The sequence below is a fragment of the Myxocyprinus asiaticus genome, chromosome 19 (genome assembly GCF_019703515.2).
Source record: "Myxocyprinus asiaticus isolate MX2 ecotype Aquarium Trade chromosome 19, UBuf_Myxa_2, whole genome shotgun sequence".
Lineage (NCBI taxonomy): Eukaryota > Metazoa > Chordata > Actinopteri > Cypriniformes > Catostomidae > Myxocyprinus > Myxocyprinus asiaticus.
Genome location: NC_059362.1, coordinates 39,448,089 through 39,472,648, shown reverse-complemented (window position 1 = coordinate 39,472,648; position 24,560 = coordinate 39,448,089). Strand labels below are relative to the sequence as shown.

At 37.2% G+C, this 24,560-nt stretch overlaps 1 protein-coding gene across 1 annotated transcript in view; it reads right to left on the bottom strand.

The window, feature by feature from the left end:
• Positions 1–24,560, bottom strand: part of LOC127410250 (mannosyl-oligosaccharide 1,2-alpha-mannosidase IA-like) — a 157,103-nt gene that overhangs the window by 28,274 nt on the left and 104,269 nt on the right. The window contains exons 5-7 of the mRNA XM_051645414.1: positions 21,473–21,567; positions 883–1,006; positions 340–433 (exon numbers count right to left, since the gene is read on the bottom strand). Of these exons, the coding sequence (XP_051501374.1) occupies positions 340–433; positions 883–1,006; positions 21,473–21,567 (313 nt within the window). The remainder of the gene's footprint in view (positions 1–339; positions 434–882; positions 1,007–21,472; positions 21,568–24,560) is intronic.

Sequence of the window (24,560 nt, the reverse complement as noted above, 5' to 3'; positions counted from 1 at the left end):
ATGCACACACACATACGCCACCTCTTAAAGTTCAGTCTTGTTCAGTCCAAAGCAAATATTCTGTTGGATTTGGCTTTAAGTAGGCCTAATGTTTCCACAGGGAATTTTAAAAAACAGCACTCTGTCTGTAAGAGAAGCACTTGTAAATTAATTCCAAAGTATTTTGTTAGACAGTTGATGGATAAAAACATTTATTATAATCATGACTGATTCAATTGGACATTTCTGGGGAAACACAAACTACAGTACCAACTTCTTGAGAATAGCACATTTCACAGAATGACTAAACATATTTTTGCTGTTCTTTGTGTGTCTTTTTTTTTTTTTTTTTTTACTTACGTTGGCCCCACTGTCCACTGTTAGGGTTCAGGTAATTGGGGTACAATCCTTGAGGTTTGTCCAAACGATTCAGCACCTTTCTAATGTTCATCACCTGAAAGAGCAAAGCACATACTGCTAAAGTCATTGCATAAAATTATTACACCATGGCTACACACATTCAGTAAACTATACTATTGAAAATGCAGTACAAATTGCCTTTTTTATGCTGTTGAAGTCTTCCTTTAGAAGACAGCACTCGTAAATCTATACACTAGGTCACTTTGGCAGTTTGTACAGCCTCATTTAGTTCTTGTAATAGTGCCATCTGTCTGTGCCTATACTGAAGGTCAGGTCAGCCGATTCATTCCCCGAGAATCAAATCTGAGGATTGCCGCAAAAACAGGATCAATATAAATGCTTGGGTTATGAACAGAGGTCATTCTGGGTCACTGTGGTCACTCTTCTAACAATACATAGCCTCTTGCAGTTCAGATTTAGTTCAGTGTGGTTTAAAAGTCTTTATATGCAGTAGCGAGGCGTAACGCCTGAACTGCTACTCACCTTCTCGGCAAACACAGGTTTCCCGGAAAGTGCACTGAGGTGCATAAACTCCAAATGCAGCGTCCCGTATTCAGCCAGAATACTGCTTCCTCCTGATGCCCAGGGCCAGTTTCTGCCAATCCCACTGTAGGAGAAGACAGAAAGAGCAAGAGTAAGAAAGAGTGAGATAATGCTTGCTTTTTATCATAAATGAGCAATTATAAGCTGTGTGTCTATTATACAATTTGTGATAGTCACAAACCATTTTAAAGATGAGTCAAATTTGACCACTTTCGTTAAAGACAGCATGAAATCTGAATTGACCCTATTATTTTTTTCATAATCTTAATCAAAATTTGTTAACTTTCTATGCCTCTCAAATGACATTTCTTGTCTACTGATGTAACCATGGCTGTGTAAGCAGGGAAAATAATGTTATAAACTGATATGCTGCTTTGCTTGTAGTGGCAAAAAAAAAAGAAAAAAAAAAAACAACAATCGCCTGCACCATGTCTCACCAAGGGACTCAGTACATTGCCCAAAGTCAAAAGAGCCCACCCCCATCTCTTAACGATGTTCTGGTGCTGAAATATGGTGTAGGGTGGTTGGTAGTTTGTTGCTAGGATGTAAAATTGCCTTAGGGCCCCAAGTAAAAAGAGGCCACCCCCATGTCTTAACAATTTTATTTTCTGGAGATATGAGCCAATACTCCATTTCTAATGTTAGGTCTATGGGCTTTTTTTGCTTGTTTTCGTACATCTGATTGTTTATTATAGTCTTAGCATACCCCTCTTCATTAAGTTGGTCGATTTGACACCTCATTCATGGGGGTAGGACAAATGGTGCGGGCAAGTTACATGTCAAACTTTTGGCAGAAGAAGAAGAAATTTTAAAAAGGGATTTTAAAAAATACCCAAACGAAGTTCAGAGCAATAGTTAGCTAATAGTAGCACAATTCTAAAGCAAGTACCACTAATAATATTTTAAGCCAATAAAATCACAATATATAAAATAAAGTCCCACCCGTCATTATTACCAGCTATATATTTGGTTTCACTTGGTAATATACATAACATTATGGAAGTTACAAATACATTGTAAATACATTTCTTGTTGTCTTTGCGACAGTGTGCAAATTTTGAAGACTATGATTTTTGTTGCTGTTATTGGACTTATGATTCCTTGCAGACCAAAGTTTATTTAAACATAATTAATCAAACTTGGATGGCATCCCTTGCATGGTTGTCATGTTGATTTCCTGCCCCTATTTTACACAGTGGTCATGTTTTCATTCTGTTATCAGAGGCATCCTTATTGACTTTTAGTCACACTGGTCTCAACTAAAATATGACAACTTGAGTTAAACTCTGAAAGATGCAAGTCACTAGTATGACATTTCTCCTGACCACCTGTTACAACCCTGGAATCACCTGCCTACAGATCTGCCCAGTACAGGACACGGTGTCTGTGCCAAAAATGAAAAAAATTACTCCACGGTAATGACACGTAATCACAGCTTTAAAAGAACAGTACTCTCCACTTAAAGGTGCTGTAAGCGATTTTAGCCATTCTACTTCCACGAGACTGAGCCGTTGGATTAGCCATGCCCCCTCTTTTCAGAACACCACACTCCAAAGATACCAAATGAGTTTTATTGAGACTGAGATTGTGCAGAAACGGTTGTTAAAAACAACAGCAGCAAAATAGCGCCCACAAAAGACAACTGTTATGAGCAACATGGCTTCAAAATGGCATTATGCCTCAATAATTTGCTGCAACTACAATACAATGAGAACACGCAAAATGACTGACAGGTGAAAGCGTCTGCGAAAATGTTTTTATTTTTTATTTGGTTTACAGAGTCTAGAGTTGTCACAGAGACAGGTGAGATATCTCAGGACACTTATTTCATTAATATCTCTCAGGGAGTGGGAACATTTTTTGCGCACCTTTCGTAATTCTAAAATGGCATATCATTTTAGTCAACGAAAATATCTTTCAGGTGATGATAATGTGCAAAATGACAAAAGCACATGTTAAACTGTAACAGACCAAACTTTAATCAAATATTCAAACATTTAGAAAAAAAATAAAATAAAAATAAAATAAAATGATTGACAGGTGAAAGCGTCTGCGAAAACTTGTTTTTTTTTTTTTTGGTTTACAGAGTCTAGAGTTGTCACAGAGACAGGTGAGATATCTCAGGACACTTATTTCATTAATATCTCTCAGGGAGTGGGGAAAATGTTTGCGCACCTTTCCATCAAAAAAAAAAAAAAAAAATCTCTTACAGCACCGTAAACATTTATGGCTTTATTGCTAGAAAATATTTTTTTAGTCTTTAAAAGATTTTTATGTCATTAAGATAATAAATTAGCCACAATATATACTAGCTTAGGGGAACCTAGCACTGCAATTAAGTTTACAATCGTGAAAAGAGGCTGTTTATGTGCGTAGTTCTGTGCATTATGATGCAACTGGGTGGCAAACAATCCCATGCGATTTGTATAATTAATGAAAAAAAATGTTGGTCTTCAAGGGGACACCTTCTTGCCTGTGGTACCAAATTCTTAATAACATCAAATGAAGACCTTCACACAACAGAAAATGTGCAAATACCTCTGAGAGTTGCTACCAATGTCATCATTTTTTACACTGCATTGATCCGCCTCTAGCTCTACAGCCCTCTCCTCGGCACACGCCTGGTCCGTGGCGTGAAAGAGAAATCGCACTAAAAATGGATGATAATGCACACGCACACACATGTTGTGCCAAACCAATTTGTTTTTCATTACACAGATGATTACATCATGTAACACAAATTTAGGAAAACAGAGGGGAAATAAAGGATGCCAAACAAACAACAAAAAGATGACTAGAGGAAGAATATAAATTCTGCTTACTGAGACCCCATGTACAGATTTAGCTACTGTTCTAATGATATGCCATGTGTACTGTGCCAGAATATAGACTTAGTGGCTTTTCACACTGGATGCGTTCTTTCAAAAACAGCTAGACAGGAGCACAGTGGAAATGACTGAGACATGTTTTCAAAGTTAAATTATTTTTCATTTGACAGCCTCTTAGAATGCAATTGGACAAATATCTATTTATCTACACTGGCGGCCAAAAGTTTGGAACAATGTACAGATTTTACTGTTTCAGAAGGAAATCAGGACTTTAATTCACCAAAGTGGCATTCAACTGATCACAAAGTATAGTCAGGACATTACTGATGTAAAAAACAGCAACATCAATATTTGAAAAAAGTCATTTTTGATCAAATCTAGACATGCCTCATTTCCAGTAGCCATCACTCCAACACCTTATCCTTGAGTAATCATGCTAAATTGCTAATTTGGTACTAGAAAATCACTTGCCATTATATCAAACACAGTTGAAAGCTATTTGGTTCGTTACATGAAGCTTAACATTGTCTTTGTGTTTGTTTTTGAGTTGCCACAGTATGCAACAGACTGGCATGTCTTAAGGTCAATATTAGATCAAAAGTTGATAAAAAGAAACAGCTTTCTCTAGAAACTCATCAGTCAATCATAGTTTTGAGGAATGAAGGCTATGTAATGCTTGAAATTACCAAGAAAACGGAAGATTTCATACAAAGGTGTACACTACAGTCTTCAAAGACAAAGGACAACTGACTTTAACAAGGACAGAAAGAGATGTGGAAGGCCAGATGTACAACTAAACAAGAGGATATGTACATCAGAGTCTCTAGTTTGAGAAATAGACGCCTCACATGTCCTCAGCTGACAGCTTCATTGAATTCTACCCGCTCAACACCAGTTTCATGTACAACAGTAAAGAGAAGACTCAGGGGTGCAGGCCTTATGGGAAGAATTGCAAAGAAAAAGCCACTTTTGAAATAGAAAAACAAAAAGAAAAGGTTAGAGTGGGCAAAGAAACACAGACATTGGATGACAGATAATTGGAAAAGAGTGTTATGGCTCTTAACCCCATTAAGCTTTTGTGGGATCAGCTAGACTGTAAGGTGCGTGAGAAGTGCCCGACAAGACAGCCACATCTATGGTGAATGCTACAGGAAGCGTGGGTTGAAATGTCACCTGAGCATCTGGACAAACTGACAGCTAGAATGCCAAGGATCTGCAAAACTGTTACTGCTGCACGTGAAGGATTTTTTGATGAGAACTCTTTGAAGTAGTATAAGAAGTTCTGAATTTTTTTTTTTCAAATTGTAATAGTAATTATTCTTGTTATTAATGTCCTGACTATACATTGTGATCAGTTGAATGCCACTTTGGTGAATAAAAGTACCAATTTCTTTCCATAAGAGCAAAATCTGTACATTATTCCAAACTTTTGGCCGCCAGTGTGTGTGTGTGTGTGTGTGTGTGTGTGTGTGTGTGTGTGTGTGTATATATATATATATATATATATATATATATATATATATATATATATATATATATATATATATAAAGTGCAGAATTTGTACAAGAACGCATTCTGTTTGAATGGCCCCTCAACACATTCAATAAGGCGGGAACAAGGTGTTAAAATGAAACAATGCATCCAGTGTTAATTTTTACACATTTTGACAAAAATGTCCTTTAAAATTAGTTAATATTTCAACATGTCTTATTAATGATTTTCAGTCAGTTTAATTTTAAAATGGCATATAATTTTAGTCACCGAAAATGGTGATGATAATGTGCAAAATGTCAAAAAGTAACAGACCAAACTTTAATCAAATATTCAAACATTTAAAAAAAAAAAAAAAAGAAAAAAAAAAATTTCTTAATTTAAACATTCGTCAAACATATAAAAGATAGGCTGCATACAAATACTGTACAACCGTCCATGTTGTGAAAACCTGAGCTCCTAAAATAAATGAATAGTGAAGTAATAGATACTCTTTAGAGGTTAGCCTACTGTATTCAGAATTCTTTATGCTTTAAAGACTGTTATTAATTTTCCATTTTTAGTAAGTTTAGGATATTGCCTTGTGTGTAGCGTGTTTTTTGTGGAAACAGCATATTCACAACACAAGTTACACAACACAAGTTAGTATATTACTATATTATTTTCTTGCTGTTTATGTTGATTTATTTTACTTTCTTCTTCATCTTCTTCTTTTTTTTTTTTTTTTTTTTTTTTTTTTAAGAAAAAGAATCCTCACAAATATTATGTAAGATTTCCCTTGTACATTGTTTCCGGAGCTGGCATTTCAAATAGACATTGAGCTGTTTATGTCACTGGTGTCCAAACAGAACGCTTATTAAAGCAAGTGTAAAATAAAAGTTGAAGTATTGTCAGATGAGTTTATTTTACAATATAACATGCTAATTAAAGTCCATTTCACTTACGTTCAGGTATGCACACTTTTCAGAGAGGCTGATAAACATTTGTTCCACGCCTGGTGTAGAAAATCACTTGTAGTTTTGCTTCTGTCGCTCTTGATATAATAGGCCTTTATTGTTATTGTGAATCATAATAATTGCATGTAACATATATAAAAACATGGGCACTCAATATTATCAAAATATAATGGATTGTTCACCCCAAAATAAAAATCTGTCATCATTTACCCATATGACTTCCTTTCAAAAGAAGATGTTAATCAGAATATTAGCCCCAGCCACCATTCACTTTCATTGTGTTTTAAAAAATGATGCAATGAAGGTGAAAGGTGACTGAGACTAACTTCCTGATTATCATCTCCTTTTGTGTCCACCTAAGTAAGAAAGTCATATGGATTTGGAACAACATTAAGGATAGTAAATGATAACAGATTAAATTGTTTGGGTGAACTAGCCATTTAAAACTATGTCGTTGTATATAGGTTGACATTAAGTGGCTGTTCCAAAGTTCAAAGATTTTTGTTACAGAAATGAGATATTGTATACACACCCATCCCCAAAACATGGTTCAGTCAAAAAGCAGCATTTCCCTACTGTCTCACTGCAGGAGGAAACCAGATAGACACTTTATAATGAGCAGTATAGGATACATAACAAATTATCTGACAGAGCTCTGAGAAAATACCATTAGCTTGAATAATTAACTAGTGCTGGACTGAAATACGAACTCCACCAATGAACTGAAGCTCAAGTATCCTCAGGCTGATGGAGCAGTCAGGCTCTGTGTTTGACATCAGAAAACAAACTCTCGTAATGACACTGTCTCCATCTCTTGTTCACACACCACCAGTTCGTTTATGTAGGCTACAGGCCACACATGCTACACATTACAGAGATCTATAAAGCTGTCTTTACTCCACAAAAAGTGATATTGATCCTACAGGATGCACTGATATGCACTTGTGTTTAAGTTTAAGTCACTAACATTGTGTATGGATGCATATGGGTGTGAAACCTGTAAAATGTTTGGGATTTGTTGATACCTTTCTAGAGGTACGTAATGGTTTATATTTACATTTTAATTATTATTATGCTTATATTTACAATTGTACTTATGTTTTTAATTAATTTGCATTAGTAAGTTTGAACTTGCTGTTGTAGACTGTGATATTTACAACACGGCAAAAGGGGTCGGTAATTGAGTTCGAGTCGGTAAACGTTTGGATTCGAGATGTTTGCATATGGTTTTTTATTTTTTATTCTTTATTTTACTTTTACTTTTAAAAAAGATCTCTAGAAACAGCTGTTTTTTTGTCTCTAGCTCTAGTTTTTGTCTGAGTTCCTTCTAACGCCTCATTACCCCCCTTATTACAAGACTACTTGCCAAATAAATAAACAATGAACATGAAAAATTGATATGACATAAAATTATTTTATTATCTTGCTTGTAAAGATTTCAGAGTGACTAGCAATACCCTGATGAGTAGGTATGATAATACACTGGCGGCCAAAAGTTTGGAATAATGTACAGATTTTGCTCTTATGGAAAGAAATTGGTACTTTTATTCACCAAAGTGGCATTCAACTGATCACAAAGTATAGTCAGGACAATAATAATGTCTCAGACTAATAATATTCAGAACTTCTTAAATTACTTCAAAGAGTTCTCATCAAAAAATCCTCCATGTGCAGCAATGACAGCTTTGCAGATCCTTGGCATTCAGTCAGTTTGTCCAGATACTCAGGTGGCATTTCACCCCACGCTTCCTGTAGCACTCACCATAGATGTGGCTGTCTTGTCGGGCACTTCTCACGCACCTTACAGTCTACCTGATCCCACAAAAGCTTAATGGGGTTAAGATCCATAACACTCTTTTCCAATTATCTGTCATCCAATGTCTGTGTTTCTTTGCCCACTCTAACCTTTTCTTTTTGATTTTCTGTTTCAAAAGGGGCTTTTTCTTTGCAATTCTTCCCATAAGGCCTGCACCCCTGAGTCTTCTCTTTACTGTTGTACATGAAACTGGTGTTGAGTGAGTAGAATTCAATGAAGCTGTCAGCTGAGGACATGTGAGGCGTCTATTTCTCAAACTAGAGACTCTGATGTACATATCCTCTTGTTTAGTTGTACATCTGGCCTTCCACATCTCTTTCTGTCCTTGTTAGAGCCAGTTGTCCTTTGTCTTTGAAGACTGTAGTGTACACCTTTGTATGAAATCTTTTTGGCAATTTCAAGCATTGTATAGCCTTCATTCCTCAAAACAATGATTGACTGACGAGTTTCTAGAAAAAGCTGTTTCTTTTTTTGCCATTTTTGACCTAATATTGACCTTAAGACATGCCAGTCTATTGCATACTGTGGCAACTCAAAAACAAACACAAAGTTAACAACAGTTAAAAACAATGTTAAGCTTCATTTAATGAACCAAATAGCTTTCAACTGTGTTTGATATAATGGTAAGTGATTTTCTAGTACCAAATTAGCAATTTAGCATGATTACTCAAGGATAAGGTGTTGGAGTGATGGCTGCTGGAAATGGGGCCTGTCTAGATTTGATCAAAAATGACTTTTTTCAAATAGTGATGGTGCTGTTTTTTACATCAGTAATGTCCTGACTATACTCTATGATCAGTTGAATGCCACTTTAGTGAATTCAAGTACCAAATTTCCTTCTGAAACAGCAAAATCTGTACATTATTCCAAACTTTTGGCCACCAGTGTGTGTGTGTGTGTGTGTGTGTATGTGTGTATATATATATATATATATATATATATATATATATATATATATATATATATATATATATATATATATATATATATACACACACATTAGAAATGTAAAGGGATAGTTCACCCAAACATTAAAATTCAGTCAATGTTTACTTACCACTGTGTTGTTTTAACCCCATATGACTTTATTACTTTTTCTTAACAAAAAGGGAGATATTGTGAAAACATGTTGTGCTCAGTGATGCCATACAATGGCAGTTTATGGTGACTCCGGTTCAAACAAATAAGGCTAGGCAGCTATGTTGTGTTTCTGTTTGAACAGGCCATCTCGCTAGCGGCTGCAGTGCACTGCTGTCATGCAAGGAGCTCTAAGGCTCGCGTGCAGTCTGTCTCATGAACGCGCACAAGAGATCGGTCAAGATTTCCACTTAATAATACATTAGATTTCGGTTTATTTTTTACCAAACCTTATCGTATTACTTCAGAAAAAGACATGGGTCACATACAATCAATTATTAAACTTCTGAATTATATTTTGTGTACTTTTGAAGCTTGAAGAAGTGGACACCATAAACTGCCATTGTATGACATCACTGAGAACACATTTTTTTTCACAATTTCTCCCTTTGTGTTAAGAAAAAGACAGTCAGTCATATGGGGTTGAAACAACACAGGGTTGAGTAAACAATGACTGAATTTTCATTTTTGGGTGAACTAATCCTTTAATAACAAAGTGGCTTCACTATAAGCCTTGTATATTTCAAAGTACCAAAAATGATGTGTGTTATAGCTTGATCTGGGATAGGTTCAAGTGAAGTCTAGGCATTTTATATACAATCACACGCAAAATAGTATAAAAAGAAGTTTGTGTTTCAACTGGTTTAGAGAATAGCACACTTTGCTTTACTCTGAGATCTTGTAACATGTGCTTTCAGGCAAGAGTTTATTTCAAGAGAGCATAAGAATACGAGAACCTTTTCTGCTCACATAAGTGCGCAACCAGTACCCAATTATAGGCAAACGAGAACCAATAAGAGATGCACTGCCCTATGGGTATCTGTTTTGATTGCTTTTGCCACAAGTAAAAGCAAAATGCCCCCTGCAATTAGGCCAACCACATCGCATACATACATGTATTCCTTACAGTTTTTTCCCCATGTCTTTTGAACTGATTTCCCAGCTAGAGTTTACGCTTCAGGGGCGACTCAGCTGTTTGTCATATTAAAACTGAGTTGTTTATGTTTATACCAAAAAAATGCTTATACCATTCTTTATTCTGCGACATCTGTTTAATCTAAAGCTCAATTACAGCTGAAGAGTGTCACTTCTGCACCACCAAATGGAATTGTAAAAATAAACGTTTGTTTTCAAACAGCTTTCTTAATACACCCCCAGTCTGCTGCTGATTGGACAAACAGATAGTCCCGCTTCTAACTCACGCCATTGGTTGAGTCAGTGTTATTGTGTCGTAATGGATGGGTCTCTCAAAACAAACAGAGGAATCATTTTAGCACCACAGAAACAGTGTTTTCAGTTTTCGAAAAAATTAAGCTACAAATGTCTTACTTTCAGTTGTCTCTGAATTGTCTTGTCTCTAAGCTGGGATAAGAGTAAGCATTTAACACAGAAAAGGTTAAACACATCAGCATTAAAATGTAGAACAACTTTCCTTCATTGTGTTTGATTTTATACATCAATGGTGAGAGGAGAGACTTAAAATTTGATCAAACAGAGCTATGGATTCATGAGGATGGGTAAAAAGAGAGCAATGTCTAATTATAATCTGATCCCTCTCTTTTTTGGGGCACAGTTAGAAGCACCAGCCTCATCAATCCCTATCAAATGCATATATCAGGCATAATTATGCCCGTTTCATAACCTCTACTTATGCCTGTAACATATGAGTAAATGAAATAAATATGAACAATTGTAAAATACCATTTAAAGGACATCAATTATCTGGAGAGGAAAATGACGACAGAACAGCACGCAGCATGTTGCCTATTCAAAACTCTATTATGAAGCTTACATTCTGAACCAACACCGAACATCTCAGCGAGGTGCAACCATCAAATAATTACTGTCTTGCCTTTTTGTGAGAGGAATACATTATGTGAAAGACACATTTAACCATCTCAATACAAAATCAGTAATGATTCAGACTTAAATTGAGTGTTGCTTATTTCAACGTGTGTCTCACAAAAGTTTCTGAAGGCTACATCCACACTAATACACTTTTGTTTGAAAAGCATCGACTTTGCTACGTTTATGCCTCTCATCCACACTCGAACAGAGTTTTTCTCCAGCAAAAATGAAGCATTTAAAAAGCTCTCCATTACAGCATACTTTGAAAAACGATGATGTTAGGAGTTGATGTTACAGTAGTGTAGATGTGGCCTAGGAAATTGTGAGTGGTGCATGCCCATGCAAAACATGCCACCATAATTTTAGTGTTGTGGGTGGTTGCCGGGTCGTTACTATACGGTTGCTAAGGTGTTGTTGTGGGTAGTTACTAGGTGTGTCTTACTGGCCCAAGTCAAATGAGCCAAGTTTCTATGATATTGTGGTCCTTAGATATGGTTCTTTTCAATGAAAGTCTATGGGATTTTTTTTATTTTTTTTTGTGTGCCAATTTTATCGTCCGCTAGACAAAATTCGTAAGTCCAATCACACTGAAAAGTAATAGCACACCTCTCCTAAACAAGCCACAAAATGTGAAGTTTCATTCATCCCCTAGCACAGACATTCTGGTTACAAGTTACGCAGCAAAGTTCAATTCTTTGAATTAAGGGTTTGTTAAAAAGTATAAGCAATAATAATAGAGATGCTTGCTTTAGGAAGAAGCACCATTAACTAAAATGAATGGTGCACAGAACTATTCATGCACATTTTTTACTAAATCCATACCATTTCATTTCTCATTTGGGCACGAGTCTAATACTTATTTACAAGAAACCAGCATATGTTTAGTATTAGACATTTAGAAGTTTTAAGCACTCCCTTGGTCAGTTTCTTTTCATTGACTTCAGTCTGTAGGACTCTTCAGTTTAATTGAACCGAAGGAGGTTAAACAGAATTAAAGTGATGTCAGACTGGTAGTGCAGTAAATTTCATTTGGGGATCCTTTATCTGGCTTTCTAGTTCTCATAAAAGGCACCAGGATGGGGTGCAGAAGAGAGATAAGCTGTGCAAGAAATGACCATGAGAAATATTCCACCTCTTCAGCGATGGGGTAAACAGTCACATATACACATGACTAGATATGTTGATGAGACAAGAGGTAAGAAGAGGATGTGGAGTGTGGAAAAGCAGATAAACTTTTCATCATACCACTCTTTTACTGAACATGTCTGTATGAAGTCACTTAGAGACAGATGTAAAAGTAAAAATAGAGAAAACGCTTGAGGCTGCTTGATTTTAAGTGAGGGAAATGGGAAAAAAAAGCATGTAACGAAGCACTTATGTTTATGCATGAAGGGAAACTTTTTCCTCTTGAATCGTTAACGAGTTGCAAATGTGGAATTTGCAGAAATTCAGGTCTGCATTTGTGGGTGTTGGAGGAACCATAAGGGTGCAGGTACTGGATGATGCCTTGAGTATTTTTAGTTGCATGTCCAGCACAGGAAGGTGAGACGAAATAAAGTTGTCCAATTCCTGTAGTCCAAACTAATTCAGTCAGATCATCACAATAGATAAAAATGTAGTGTGTATTAGTGACATGTCTATATGAATGTCTATATTCTATCTAAAAGAAATGGGGCCAGATTCATGAAAATCGTAAGAAAAAATTAAGAAAGTTCTGAACATAAATAATAAGAAGTCCATAAGAAGAAAAGAACATTCTTAAGAAGTCTTCTTGTGAATACATTTCTTAAGTTAGAAAATAAGAAGAAAATAGTAGTTAAGAATACTTTTTACTCTTAAGGATGTTTCGTGAATCCGGCCACTGGTCATTAATCGAAATGTTTTCCCCAACAGAATTTTTTTTTGATGTCTTTAAATGCTTATTACACTTTTCAAATTCATGGAATGGCTCATAAATATGTTTAAGAGATCAAAAGTAAAAGTAAGTAAAGTAACCAAGGATTAAATAATAGTAATGATCTTTGAAAGTGCAAGTGGAAAAGGAATCAAATCGAAACGGCTGCATCAAGAACCAAAAAGCAAATAATGACACTTTTACTGCTGATATAATTTTGTGCTCTGTGGGAGTTGCATCATCTTAAAAGTTAATTGAACAAATACTTTGTGCATTTCAAAGCAGCACTAAATTTTAAACATTTCAATGTAATGTTACAATTAGAGATTAAACTTTATGACTGTTTACACTGTGCAAATGTTAATCTTATCCTTTCATTTTTATGAAAGTGTCAAGGAAAATTCAACCACAGAGTGCCTCAGTCTTGCTCCAGAAAAATCTGGGTCAAGGTTGTCTGTAAAATTAGGCTTCTTTTTTATTTTTTCTGGCTGGAACTCTGGGGATGCGATTAGTCTGACGGCATAAAAATAAAGCCCACTTAAAACCTACAGATGTGGCCTTTAAAAACGTGAGAAAAAAGAAACGGATCCTGCTAATGCCCCTTTTCACATGTCCACATGCTGCGAACTGGAAGTCGTCCTAATTGGCTAAATCTGAATGGCGGTGAATGGAGGACCACAGCAAATGTAATTTTTGCTTACCCGTTTGTTCCAACAGCCAAAAAAAACAAAAAAAAAACAATGATTATGCTTTCGCAGCAGGACTGGATAACATCAGTAAGAAGAAAGAAACAGGCCAAATTTTCAGTCACCCCTCTTAGCTGCTGTGTTGGAAGCCTCATCGCAACTATGGTATGGATAATATTATACAAAGTGCAATGTTATAAAATTATACAAAAAAGTTTGCTACATTTACATTGTTAAAGAAGGTGGAAACGTGTCATTACATATCTGTGAAAAGGGTCCATTTCACGTGGTATTGCGCACAGTCAGGAAGCGCAAGAAATACTTGATCAGTAGGGGGCAGTAGTATCTCATTCTATGAACAAATACTAGCCGGGTTTCCACAGTCGTGCCAAATGACGGCGTGCTAGTGCGTGCCAGTGCCAGTTGCGTTCCCACCATCACTTTCCAGGGCTTTCTTGGGGCCAGTGGCCTTTGACCTGCCGTTTACCCTTGGGTCAAACAAGGCCAACTGGGGATTGATGCGGGAGCAAAGATTCGCCGAACTTGCCAGATTGTGTATCCAGCGCAGAACGGTACAGGTTCGAGAAAAATAAAAAAATTGTGGGCACAGTACTAATCCGTTAAAATGCACAATTGATAAAGCGCTGCCCAAAGTAAAAACTTAACATGGTTCATGGACATTGTGCTGGGACACTGTCCTACTGTTAGTGGGGAGACCACTCGGGATACCATGGCAGTTACTGTCGGTGCTAACTTATCTTGCTAGCTAGCTAATGTTTACAAATGATACAAACTTGATATTCTGGATAACCAGATAACATGATACCTCAGCTTAAGCTTCCCTCTAGTTTGTGAAATTGGCAGCATGTGTGACGTATGCACAAGGGTGGCGTATTAAGGGCGGGATTTATGGCAATGCTGTGGGGATATTGGCCCGATGGTGGAAACGCAGATTGCTTTTGGTCTCACGGTTTTAATTCTGAGGCTATTGGCTCAGCTGGCCAGTTGATAGCCCTGGCTCGCACTGGCCCGATAGTGGAAAAATGGCTACTGATTTCTAATGGTTTAGCCAACCTGATAATGCGAGCTAAAGGTCTGCATCCATTTCTTTTTCATGTATGACTTTGGGTTCTGGTTTGTAATTAATAAAAACTTAAATGACAGGGCCAGCAAAGTTAACACACTAATGCACGTGAAATTATTGAAATATGTTTAACGCCGTTAAGGCATTTACTTTGCACTAGCCTTGGAGAACCTGGCGGAACCTTCATAAGAACAGCAGGGTGTTGGTACACAAACAGAACAGTCAGACTTGATCCTGGATCAGTAAATGATCAGAAAATTATTGTAATTTGTACAAACGTTAATGAGAAGTCCATCAGAGAACAGTAGCATTAGTTTTCTTTGCTTAAGAAGGAACTGAATGCGTTCACATGTAAAAATAATCAGATTTGTTGTGATTAATCTGTAATCTATTGAAGCCTTAATGAATTATTATTATTATTATTATTATAAATATTACTGTGGCAGGGCGGAGGGCGGGGCCGGGTCATGATTCTGCACACCCGGCCCCTAATAAGGCTGATTAAGCCGGAGAGGGATAAGGCCGACCGGAGACGGCGGTGCGACAGAGAGTGAGTTACGGACAGCTGTCCAACACTTGTGTGTGTTTATGTCTTTTGGTTTAAGTTCATTATTAAAATATTATTTATATTGTTAAGCCGGTTCTCGTCTCCTCCTTTCCATTGATGTGTTACAATTATACTTATATATTTTAATAAATTATAAAATAAATATTATTAAATAAACTTTTTGTTGTTACTTTCCTCATCTGTAAGTCACTAAGCATCTGCTAACTAAATAAATGTAAACTAAAGAACGAATGACAATAACTTGTTATTATACCAGACTCCAGTCGCAACCGACAAATAGAGCCGCACCCCCGCGACTTGATCAATACAACAATTTTTATTATCCGAAATAACTTTTAATGTTTCAATATATTTGCCCTAATTAGCCTCACATAGCTTTAGTGGAAAACACAGCGCTACCCCACACACACACACACACAGAGAGAGAGAGAGAGAGAGAGAGAGAGAGAGAGAGAGAGAGAGAGAGAGAGAGAGAAGCAGCACAAGCCTCTGTTGCTGGTTCTAACATGACGTTTTCGAATTAGCCACGAAGGCTTGAGCTGTACTAAAGCTAGATACACTTGGTCAATACAACAGTTTCTATATTATCTGAGGTATCTTTCGGAAAAACTCTCGAGGACACACATTATACGCGTAACGCACACACTTAAGGACCAAACATACTCGTGAGAGAAAAACTGAGTCGTCATGTCAGCACACTCCTGTATCTCAGTGGGGATGAAAAAAGTTGTTAAGGTTTATAATGGGAATATGCCGATTTTGCAGCGATGTTACTTCTGACGAGAGCTGCAACAAAAACGTAATCCCAGAAGCGATCTCTCTCATTTTCTGAGTTTCTCTATTTTGATCCCTCAAATGCAAACTCTCTCTCACACACACACACACACACACACACACACACACACACACACACACACACACACACACACGCACACACGCACAAACGCACAAACGCACTAACTTATTACTCCAGTAAGTCCTCAAGTAAAGCAGCGCAAGCCTCCGTTGCTAGTTCTAACGTGATGTTTTCGATTTAGCAACGAAGGCTCCGAATGTTTTAAAGCAAGACGCTGAATATGTGGCAGAAGACAGTAGTTCCACTCACAAGAGCGCTTTTAGGGACGAAAACCAGAAAATGTCTTGAGATAAAACCCTGAACGATGTCTTAAAGTGTGGTAACCGTTGTATAAGTGGAATAACTGACTCCGGACCGTTGAATTGTTGAAAAATAATGCACACCCGAGGTGCAACTCTGCTGCGCGTCGTGACCGCATTACCACCTTGGGTGTGCATTATTTTTAAACAATTCAATGGTCCGTCATCAATTATTCCTTATCTGGGATAAAAAGGGCACTTTTAAGCATATCAGACATAACTGTATAGCAAGACAAAATAACGAATAGTGCTTTTTTTACTATTATATATGCAGTACAGAGAAATGGCTTTAAAAAAGGGGAAAAGTCAGTCTTCTGGAATGGAGAAGTTCGTTAAGCCAATCCTTTATTATCTTACAATCATGTGATGTAAGGTCGTGGAAGTTTGAGATTTGTCCACTTCAAACACATGATCACACACAAAAAGCTATTTTTATTTAATTTTTTTAAATTGAATAAGACAGACAGTAATAACAAAATTAAACCAAAGTACCCTTTTATACCAGTCATCACCACCTAATAAAACAAGAATTTAAACTTTGTCAATTGCATGCAGATTTAAAGGGAAATAACTGTCTGGAAAAAAAAAGAAAGAATTTCAAAATTTTCCACCAAATTTTCAATTTTTTGCTTTACCTAATATAAAATTTCTATATACTATTACAGTACTTACTACTGCTTCCTGGTTCAGTTGATCTTTTCAACCTTTCATGCATCACCAGGTGGAAATTGTGAAAAGCGTAACAAATGTATTTAAATTCCAAGAAGCCTGCCAGACCGATCCTGCGTGAAATCGCATGATGGGTTACTTGAAGCCCATTGAAAAAGCGTGCATCTGTACTAAATCAAACCTTTGCTGGCTCAAGGCTGGTTGCTACCGCAAGTGGGTTAATACAACGGTGACTCCATTAAGTTGTCAGATGTTCTGACACATCTGTGCAAATTACTATTTTAATTTAGATTTATGAACTGTTTATCACCTTGTCCTAATGAGGGGCATACGTGGTTTTCATAACTACCCTACAACATATCACTTTCCTCTACATGAGATCATCTCTAGATTTACTAAATTAAAAATATTCAGAAGAGAATATAAATGTATACCTCAGAAACTCAAGTTCGCTGTGAATCATGCTCTCATCAGACACTAAATATGATAATGATCTCGTCTCTGGAGCTTTTAGCGTGCATGAACGCAAGGCTAAATCAAGCATGATAGCACCACTGAGGACCCCTCAGAACAAACAAAAGCTTGTCACTGAGTGTTTAAAAGCTCCAGCTACCTAATGTTTCATTACTTTATGGGGGAGTTTTTCCAATTATGTTGAATCATTAGTCATTATGCTAGCATGCCAAACTTGCCCATTTCCATACTTATTGAAACCTGAAACTACAAAAGCAAGTTCTTCACTACACAAACTTTCTTTTAATTGAAATAAAAACCCAAAACTAATGTAGTGGAGCCAGGGATCCAGAGAGTGCTGTTGTTTTCCCACACTGATTATGATTTGAATGGGCGGAAGGCAAAAATGTTTGTAAATAATGACTGAAATTTAAGTCTGTTCCTCAAAACAAAGCTATCATATGGCTTCAGAGGACCTTTAATATAGTGCCTGAGTCATAAGGACTACTTTTATGGTGTGTTTTTGTCCTTTGCGGAGCTTCACAGTATACATCACCGTTGTATGTAAAAAAAACAGCCTGGACATTTTGCTAAACTTATCCTTTTGAGCTCCACAGAAGTAAGAAAGTTATACAGGTTTGAAACAACATGAGTATGATTAGTGAAATGAACTTGTTAGGCTTGACCAGAAACTGTTTAGCCATGAGACAGAGCACTTTTATTAAAATGATAAAACCCCTGTCATATAGTAAACGATCGGTTTTGGGATTTTAAGAATCAATATTGGGATTGTTAAAATGAAGATCACTATTTATCTGAAATTTATTTATCTATTATTTTTTTTACCCAGCCTTTAGTGGTAGCACATGCGTTCATAAAGCATCAGAGCCGGGAATGCAGGCTTGAGTTAAATTCCAACAAGTTTGAGTTAAGTTTCTCTCATTACTTCTCTCTCTCCCCCAACAACTTCCTGTTTCTCTCCACTGTCCTGTCATATAAAAGCATTAGAAGCCCATAAACAGTAGGATTCACGCAATCCTTTCATAAAGCAGAAGATGGTCTTGTCTTTGAAAAGCCTTTAACATTGAACATTTCATTACGAAGCATTAAGCATTAAAATGTAGTCCTGCACTCAGAACACATTTACATATCCACATACAGCGTGAAAAGGGGCCGTGACATGAATTAGAGACATACCATGGGACCAGGTAGAAGAGCCAAAACGAACAATAGCATGGAAGCGAACAACATTAGTGGTGAGGACAGAAATAATGATGACCCACATCGAGGAAGGAAAGCGGCATCACTGGAGGTAAAGGGAGCACTTGTGCTAAGTGCAGATATGGTGAGAAGCTATATTTACTGACAGGAAGTGAGACCATTTGTACTGTAGCTGTGTTATTAGCTGTTCCTCGTTATAAAACGGTGACTACTTGGCTGCTCCATTTAGAGCATTTGTCAGAGCATTTCACTCCTGTTCTACACCAATTTAAACAAGGATACACACTTCAGACAGTCAATTTAATAGGATGCACTTTGATAAACACTAAATTGTTTCTGTTCTATGCCATGTGCTGCTCGCACATTCTGCATTGTCCTTGCTTGCGGTTCTAGGCTGCAAAAAGACAAGTGTTAGGCAGTATGTCAGACGAGTGATAGCTTGTCAAATTTAATTGTCTGACAAGTTGCTTTTCTCAGGGTCTTTGCGCTGAGCTCTGGTTAGTCAGGCATCTACAGTATCACAGTATGAAATCAAACTTATTCTCATGTACTTGTATGTATATGTGCAAACATGCACACTTTTCCTTAAAAATTTCCTGCTGAAATCAACAACATCTGCCTCAGAATTTATAGTTATAATCCACAAAAGCTGGCACTATTTATTTAGCATAATGGTTATAGATCTTAATGCAATGTTTAATCAACTTAAACTCTATCAACAGCATCTGTGGCAGTCGGTGATTAAATAATTTTCATCTCTCAGTTTGCAAAAACAAATAAAAACGCATTTACAGTAATGCAATTACAGTGGATGTCTATGGGGCAAGACACTCCGGAGGGTTTAAAAGCAGAAATGTGTTGTGTTTTTGTTAAAGCACTTACTGTATAGTCTATAAATTCTTCCATGAGAAAATGTGTTATTTGTGCTCTAAATCATTCGTTTAGCATTGGGACTACTGTTCTGGGCCAATGAACTTCTAGTTCTATCAAAAGTCACAGTGTTTACTGGCTTTACATGGTCATGACTGGTGTTGCAAAATAGGATATAACAGATAAGATGCACAGATAAGGCTACAAACCGATTTTATTACACAGCTCTCTGGAATAGACAATTCTGATTTGTCAATGGCACTATTTAGTGGTCTGATATGTCAGAGTAACACCAACACATCTGTGGATTAAGTCATATCAGACCACTTATCCGGGTATTGCAAGTCTTTTTTTCAACTCATATTAATGTATCATGTCCATTTATTTTTTGACAAGTAGTCTTGTAATAAGCTGGATAATGAGCAGTCAGAGAGTCATTTTCGAAAAATAAACACTACCAGAACTCAGACGAAAACCGGAGGTGCAAATCAGCTGCTCATCAATTTCTTTCTTCTCACATAATAACATAATTTCAGTGCAAATCAATATTTCATGTACATTTATCTATTTATTTGGCTGGCCATGTAATAAGCAGGATAATGTACAATCAGCCGGTTGTTCTCACAAAATAAACCCCTTCAGGACCCTGGGTTTATTTTGCGTTAACAACCGGCTGACTGTATATTATCCCTTTCCTATCACACTAATTTCATGCTGATATGTGACAATACAGTACTGTGCAAACGTTTTGGGCAGTTGTGAAAAATGTTGCATAGTAAGGATGTCTTCAAAAATAATGCAATAAATAAGTTTTCATTGATCAATTAATGTCATGAATCAGTAAGTCAAGTAAACATAAAAAAAGCTAAATCAATATTTGGTTTGACCACCTTTGCCTTCAAAATAGCACCAATTATTCTACATACACCTGGACACAGTTTTTCTTGTTTTTGGGCAGATAGGTCATTCCAAGTTTCTTGGAGAATTCGCCACAGTTCTTCTATCTATTTAGGCTCAATTACTTCTGTCTCTTCTTGTAATACCAGACTGACTCGAAGTTCAGTGGTGGGCACTGTGGGGGCAATACAATCTGTTGCAGGGCTCCCTGTTCTTCTATTTTATTCTAATCTATTGGCAAAAGTAATGTTTGTCTAAAATTTATATTTCCTATTGACACACTAAAACTGAAGATATAAATAACCATCTTAAGATAAATGCTTTTGTGAAACATATTATGTGCCTAAGACTTTTGCACAGTACTGTATATATAACATATATACATGTTTTTTATACATTATTATATATATTATAATGTTGTACACAAAATATTTGCTTGCACTTATAAATGGAGAAATGAGTTTTGAGAAACTATTGTCTGTGGTAATCGATGGCAAGTCACAGATGCTGTCAACAGAGTTCAACATGCATTGGACCTAGAAAATCCATTCAGTCAATCAATGGAGAAAATAATTGTTTCTATCACCAATTTAACACTCCTTATATAAATGAATATTGCTGAGAACAAGCTAGCTGAAATATGGAATATTATTTTTAAATAATTCTTCCTATTTGTCTCAAAACAGCATTAATGCACTGGCACCAAAGAAAGATAAACAGTTAATTACAGAATCATTGTTGCAGAAAATGGTTTTTATAACAAAATAAGCCCACCAAACCTTGTCTACTTAGTATCATATCTAGTAAAACTGGGTGCACAGTCGACGGAGAGCTGCTACTGGTTTTGAAGATTCAGGTACAGCTCTGCACTGGCATGCACACAGAGATATGACCTCCTTGGCTGAAGAAAACCTCAGGAGCTCCTGCGGAAGTGTGTGTGTTTGTGCATCACTGACCTCTTTAGGTTGAGGAGAGCCCAAGGGATACCAGTCGGGGTCTTAAAAGCCGGCAACAGCTTTTCTCCCAGTTCAACAGCTTTCTTCCTGAACACCTGAAGTAAGAGAGAGAGAGAGAGAGAGAGAGAGAGAGAGAGAGGTTAGCCCAAACTTAGCAGTGAACTGCCTCTGCAAGCCGTGTAACCTCTGGCTACCCCTGCCTTTCCATAAACTCCCTATAATTTATTTGATCACTCATATTTGCATGGTATATAGAGTCAGCTGACAGACAGAGGCATTGATATTCTGCTGAGGGCAGGATCCTGGAGACGGCTGATAACAACAGATAAGACGAGGGCACAAAGTCCACACGTACTGCTGTAAACCTGCTGGCTGCCTGTCATCTTCTGTATGCTACCTGGCCCTTCATTCTGCTCCTCTGACATTTCAAACAATCAGTGGGCTGCCATGAATCCCTCTACCAGCAAAATGATGCATTTCCATCAGCTACTGAGATAGTATCGGATTGAGTCGATGCCAAAGCTGACTGCTCTGGCTGGTTTACATTTTACATTTACAATTATGCATTTGGCAGATGCTTTTATCTAAAGCAACTTGCAGTGCCCTTATTACAGGGACAATCCCCCTGGAGCAACCTGGAGTTAAGTGCCTTGCTCAAGGACACAATGGTGGTGGCTGTGGGGATCAAACCAGCAACCTTCTGCTTACCAGTTCAGTGCTTTAGTCCACTACGCCACCACCACTCCATGTGGTTTTATCCACAAACAACAAAAAATTTGACAGGCCACAGAAAAACAGAGGAAATGGCATTTGTTTCAAAAAATACTTAAAGCGGTGACATATTCTCTTTTGTGGCATTGTATTTTTTTCCCCTGAATATTAGTGAATATTAGTGAATTAATTTTAAATTAATTTTACACTTATATAGCGCTTTTCTGACACTACACTAAAGGTGCTCTACATAGAGAACAGAGGACTCTTCACAACCACCACCAGTGTCAGCACCCACTTGGATGATGCGACAGCAGCCATAGTGCACCAGTACTCATCACACATCAGCTATTGGACAAGATTTCTCACACCAAAACCGGCACATCTGCATGACCATTTTCAACCCTCTTTCTGATCCTTACGTACACCGTGTCCTAACCAGTCTGTCCATACTATACAGGAAACTCCAGTGCAGTGCAACACAATCAAAGCCATTAAAGGAATATTCCAGGTTTTAATACAAGTTAAGCTCAATCGACAGCATTTGTGGAATTATGTTGATAACCACACAAATTAGTTTTGACTTGTCCCTCTTTTTCTTTAAAAAAAAAAAAAAAAAAAGCAAAAGTCTGGGTTGCAGGGAGGCACTTAAAATGGAAGTGAATGGGGCCAAATCTTAAACATTAAAATACTCCTTTTTTCAAAAGTATAGCCACAAGACGTAAACAATATGTGTGTTAACATGATTTTAGTGTGATTAAATCGCTTACTAACCTTTTCTGTGTAATGTTATAGCCAATTTTACAACTTCGTTACCATTACGATGTAATGTCAACAAACCCTAAAATGACTGTAAAAACGACAATTTAAACAACTTTACAGCTCAAATAATACACAAGTTTTAACAGAAGAATTAATGTAAGTGTTTTTATAAAATTATAAACGTCACATTTCTGCCTTTAGACCCACCAAAAATTGGCCCCATTCACTTCCATTGTAAGTGTCTCACTGTAACCTCACATTTGGAATGCCCAATTCCCACTACTTAGTAGGTCCTCGTGGTGGCGCGGTTGCTCACCTCAATCCGGGTGGCGGTGGACAAGTCTCAGTTGCCTCCGCTTCTGAGATAGTCAATCCGCGCATCTTATCACGTGGCTCGCTGTGCATGACACCATGGAGACTCACAGCATGTGGAGGCTCATGATACTCGCCGCGATCCTCGCACAACTTACCACATGCCCCATTGAGAGCGAGAACGACTAATCGCAACCACGAGGAGGTTACCCCATGTGACTCTACCCTCTCTAGCAACCGGGCCAATTTGGTTGCTTAGGAGACCTGGCTGGAGTCACTCAGCATGTCCTGGATTCGAACTCGCGACTCCAGAGGTGGAAGTCAGCATCAATACTCGCTGAGCTACTCAGGCCCCCTTTCAAATTTGCTTTTTTAAAGAAAATGCAGAAATGTTTTTTGATAATCAACATTATGCCAAAAATGCTGTCGATTGAGCTTAACTTGAATAGAACATGGAATATTACTTTAAGAGAATACTTGATGTCTAATGTACTGTTATGCTGAGCGGTGTTTGGACCAATGAGAATTCACTGTGGGTGGGGCTATGTATACTAAAATGTATTTACTCTTGCCACTGGTTGTGATTGCAGATGGTTAACGACAACAACTGTAGTATTGCCTGAAATGGACACAATATTGGAATTATATGGTTTTTATTTTTCTTACTGTACATTCAAGACTTCTGTATATATATGACCTCTGTTATGATTGGCTAACGTCTACGTAGTGGCGTAGTTCACACTGTCATTCATCAAGACATACCAAGTTTCTGAATACTGATTATGTAAATGTAGACGGTCATATGTTAGTATGCTAAAAAACTTGTTTTCCATTATATGTCCCTTTTAAACAAATATTTATGATATACATTATGAGTTGTTCTGTGTTTAGCTCTCATTTTATTTTAAGGAGATGCGCAAAGCAGTCCCCGCAAAGCAAATCTGTCTCAGAGAGCCGGATTTGCTCATCCCTATTGTAATTCATCCTGTGTGTCAGAAAGCCCACAAAGCCATGGTCTCCTGAGAACAACCAGAAAGGCATGTGAGAGTCTTTCAAAACATGAGAAAACAGAGCGCACAGGCAGAAATTAGACTTCAAACCAGTGACGTGCCAAAATGTATTGGGGATTGAAATCATTGCACTATTCTACCACAGAAAAAAAAAAAAAAATCATATAAATGTGTTTAAATGAAGAGAACATTGAGGAGATCAGAGACATGATGGATCCACATAACTTCAGACGTCACAGTTAAAGTTACCAGGCTTGTGTTTTGAGTCTTGCAGCTGTGGCTAGTTTTATCCA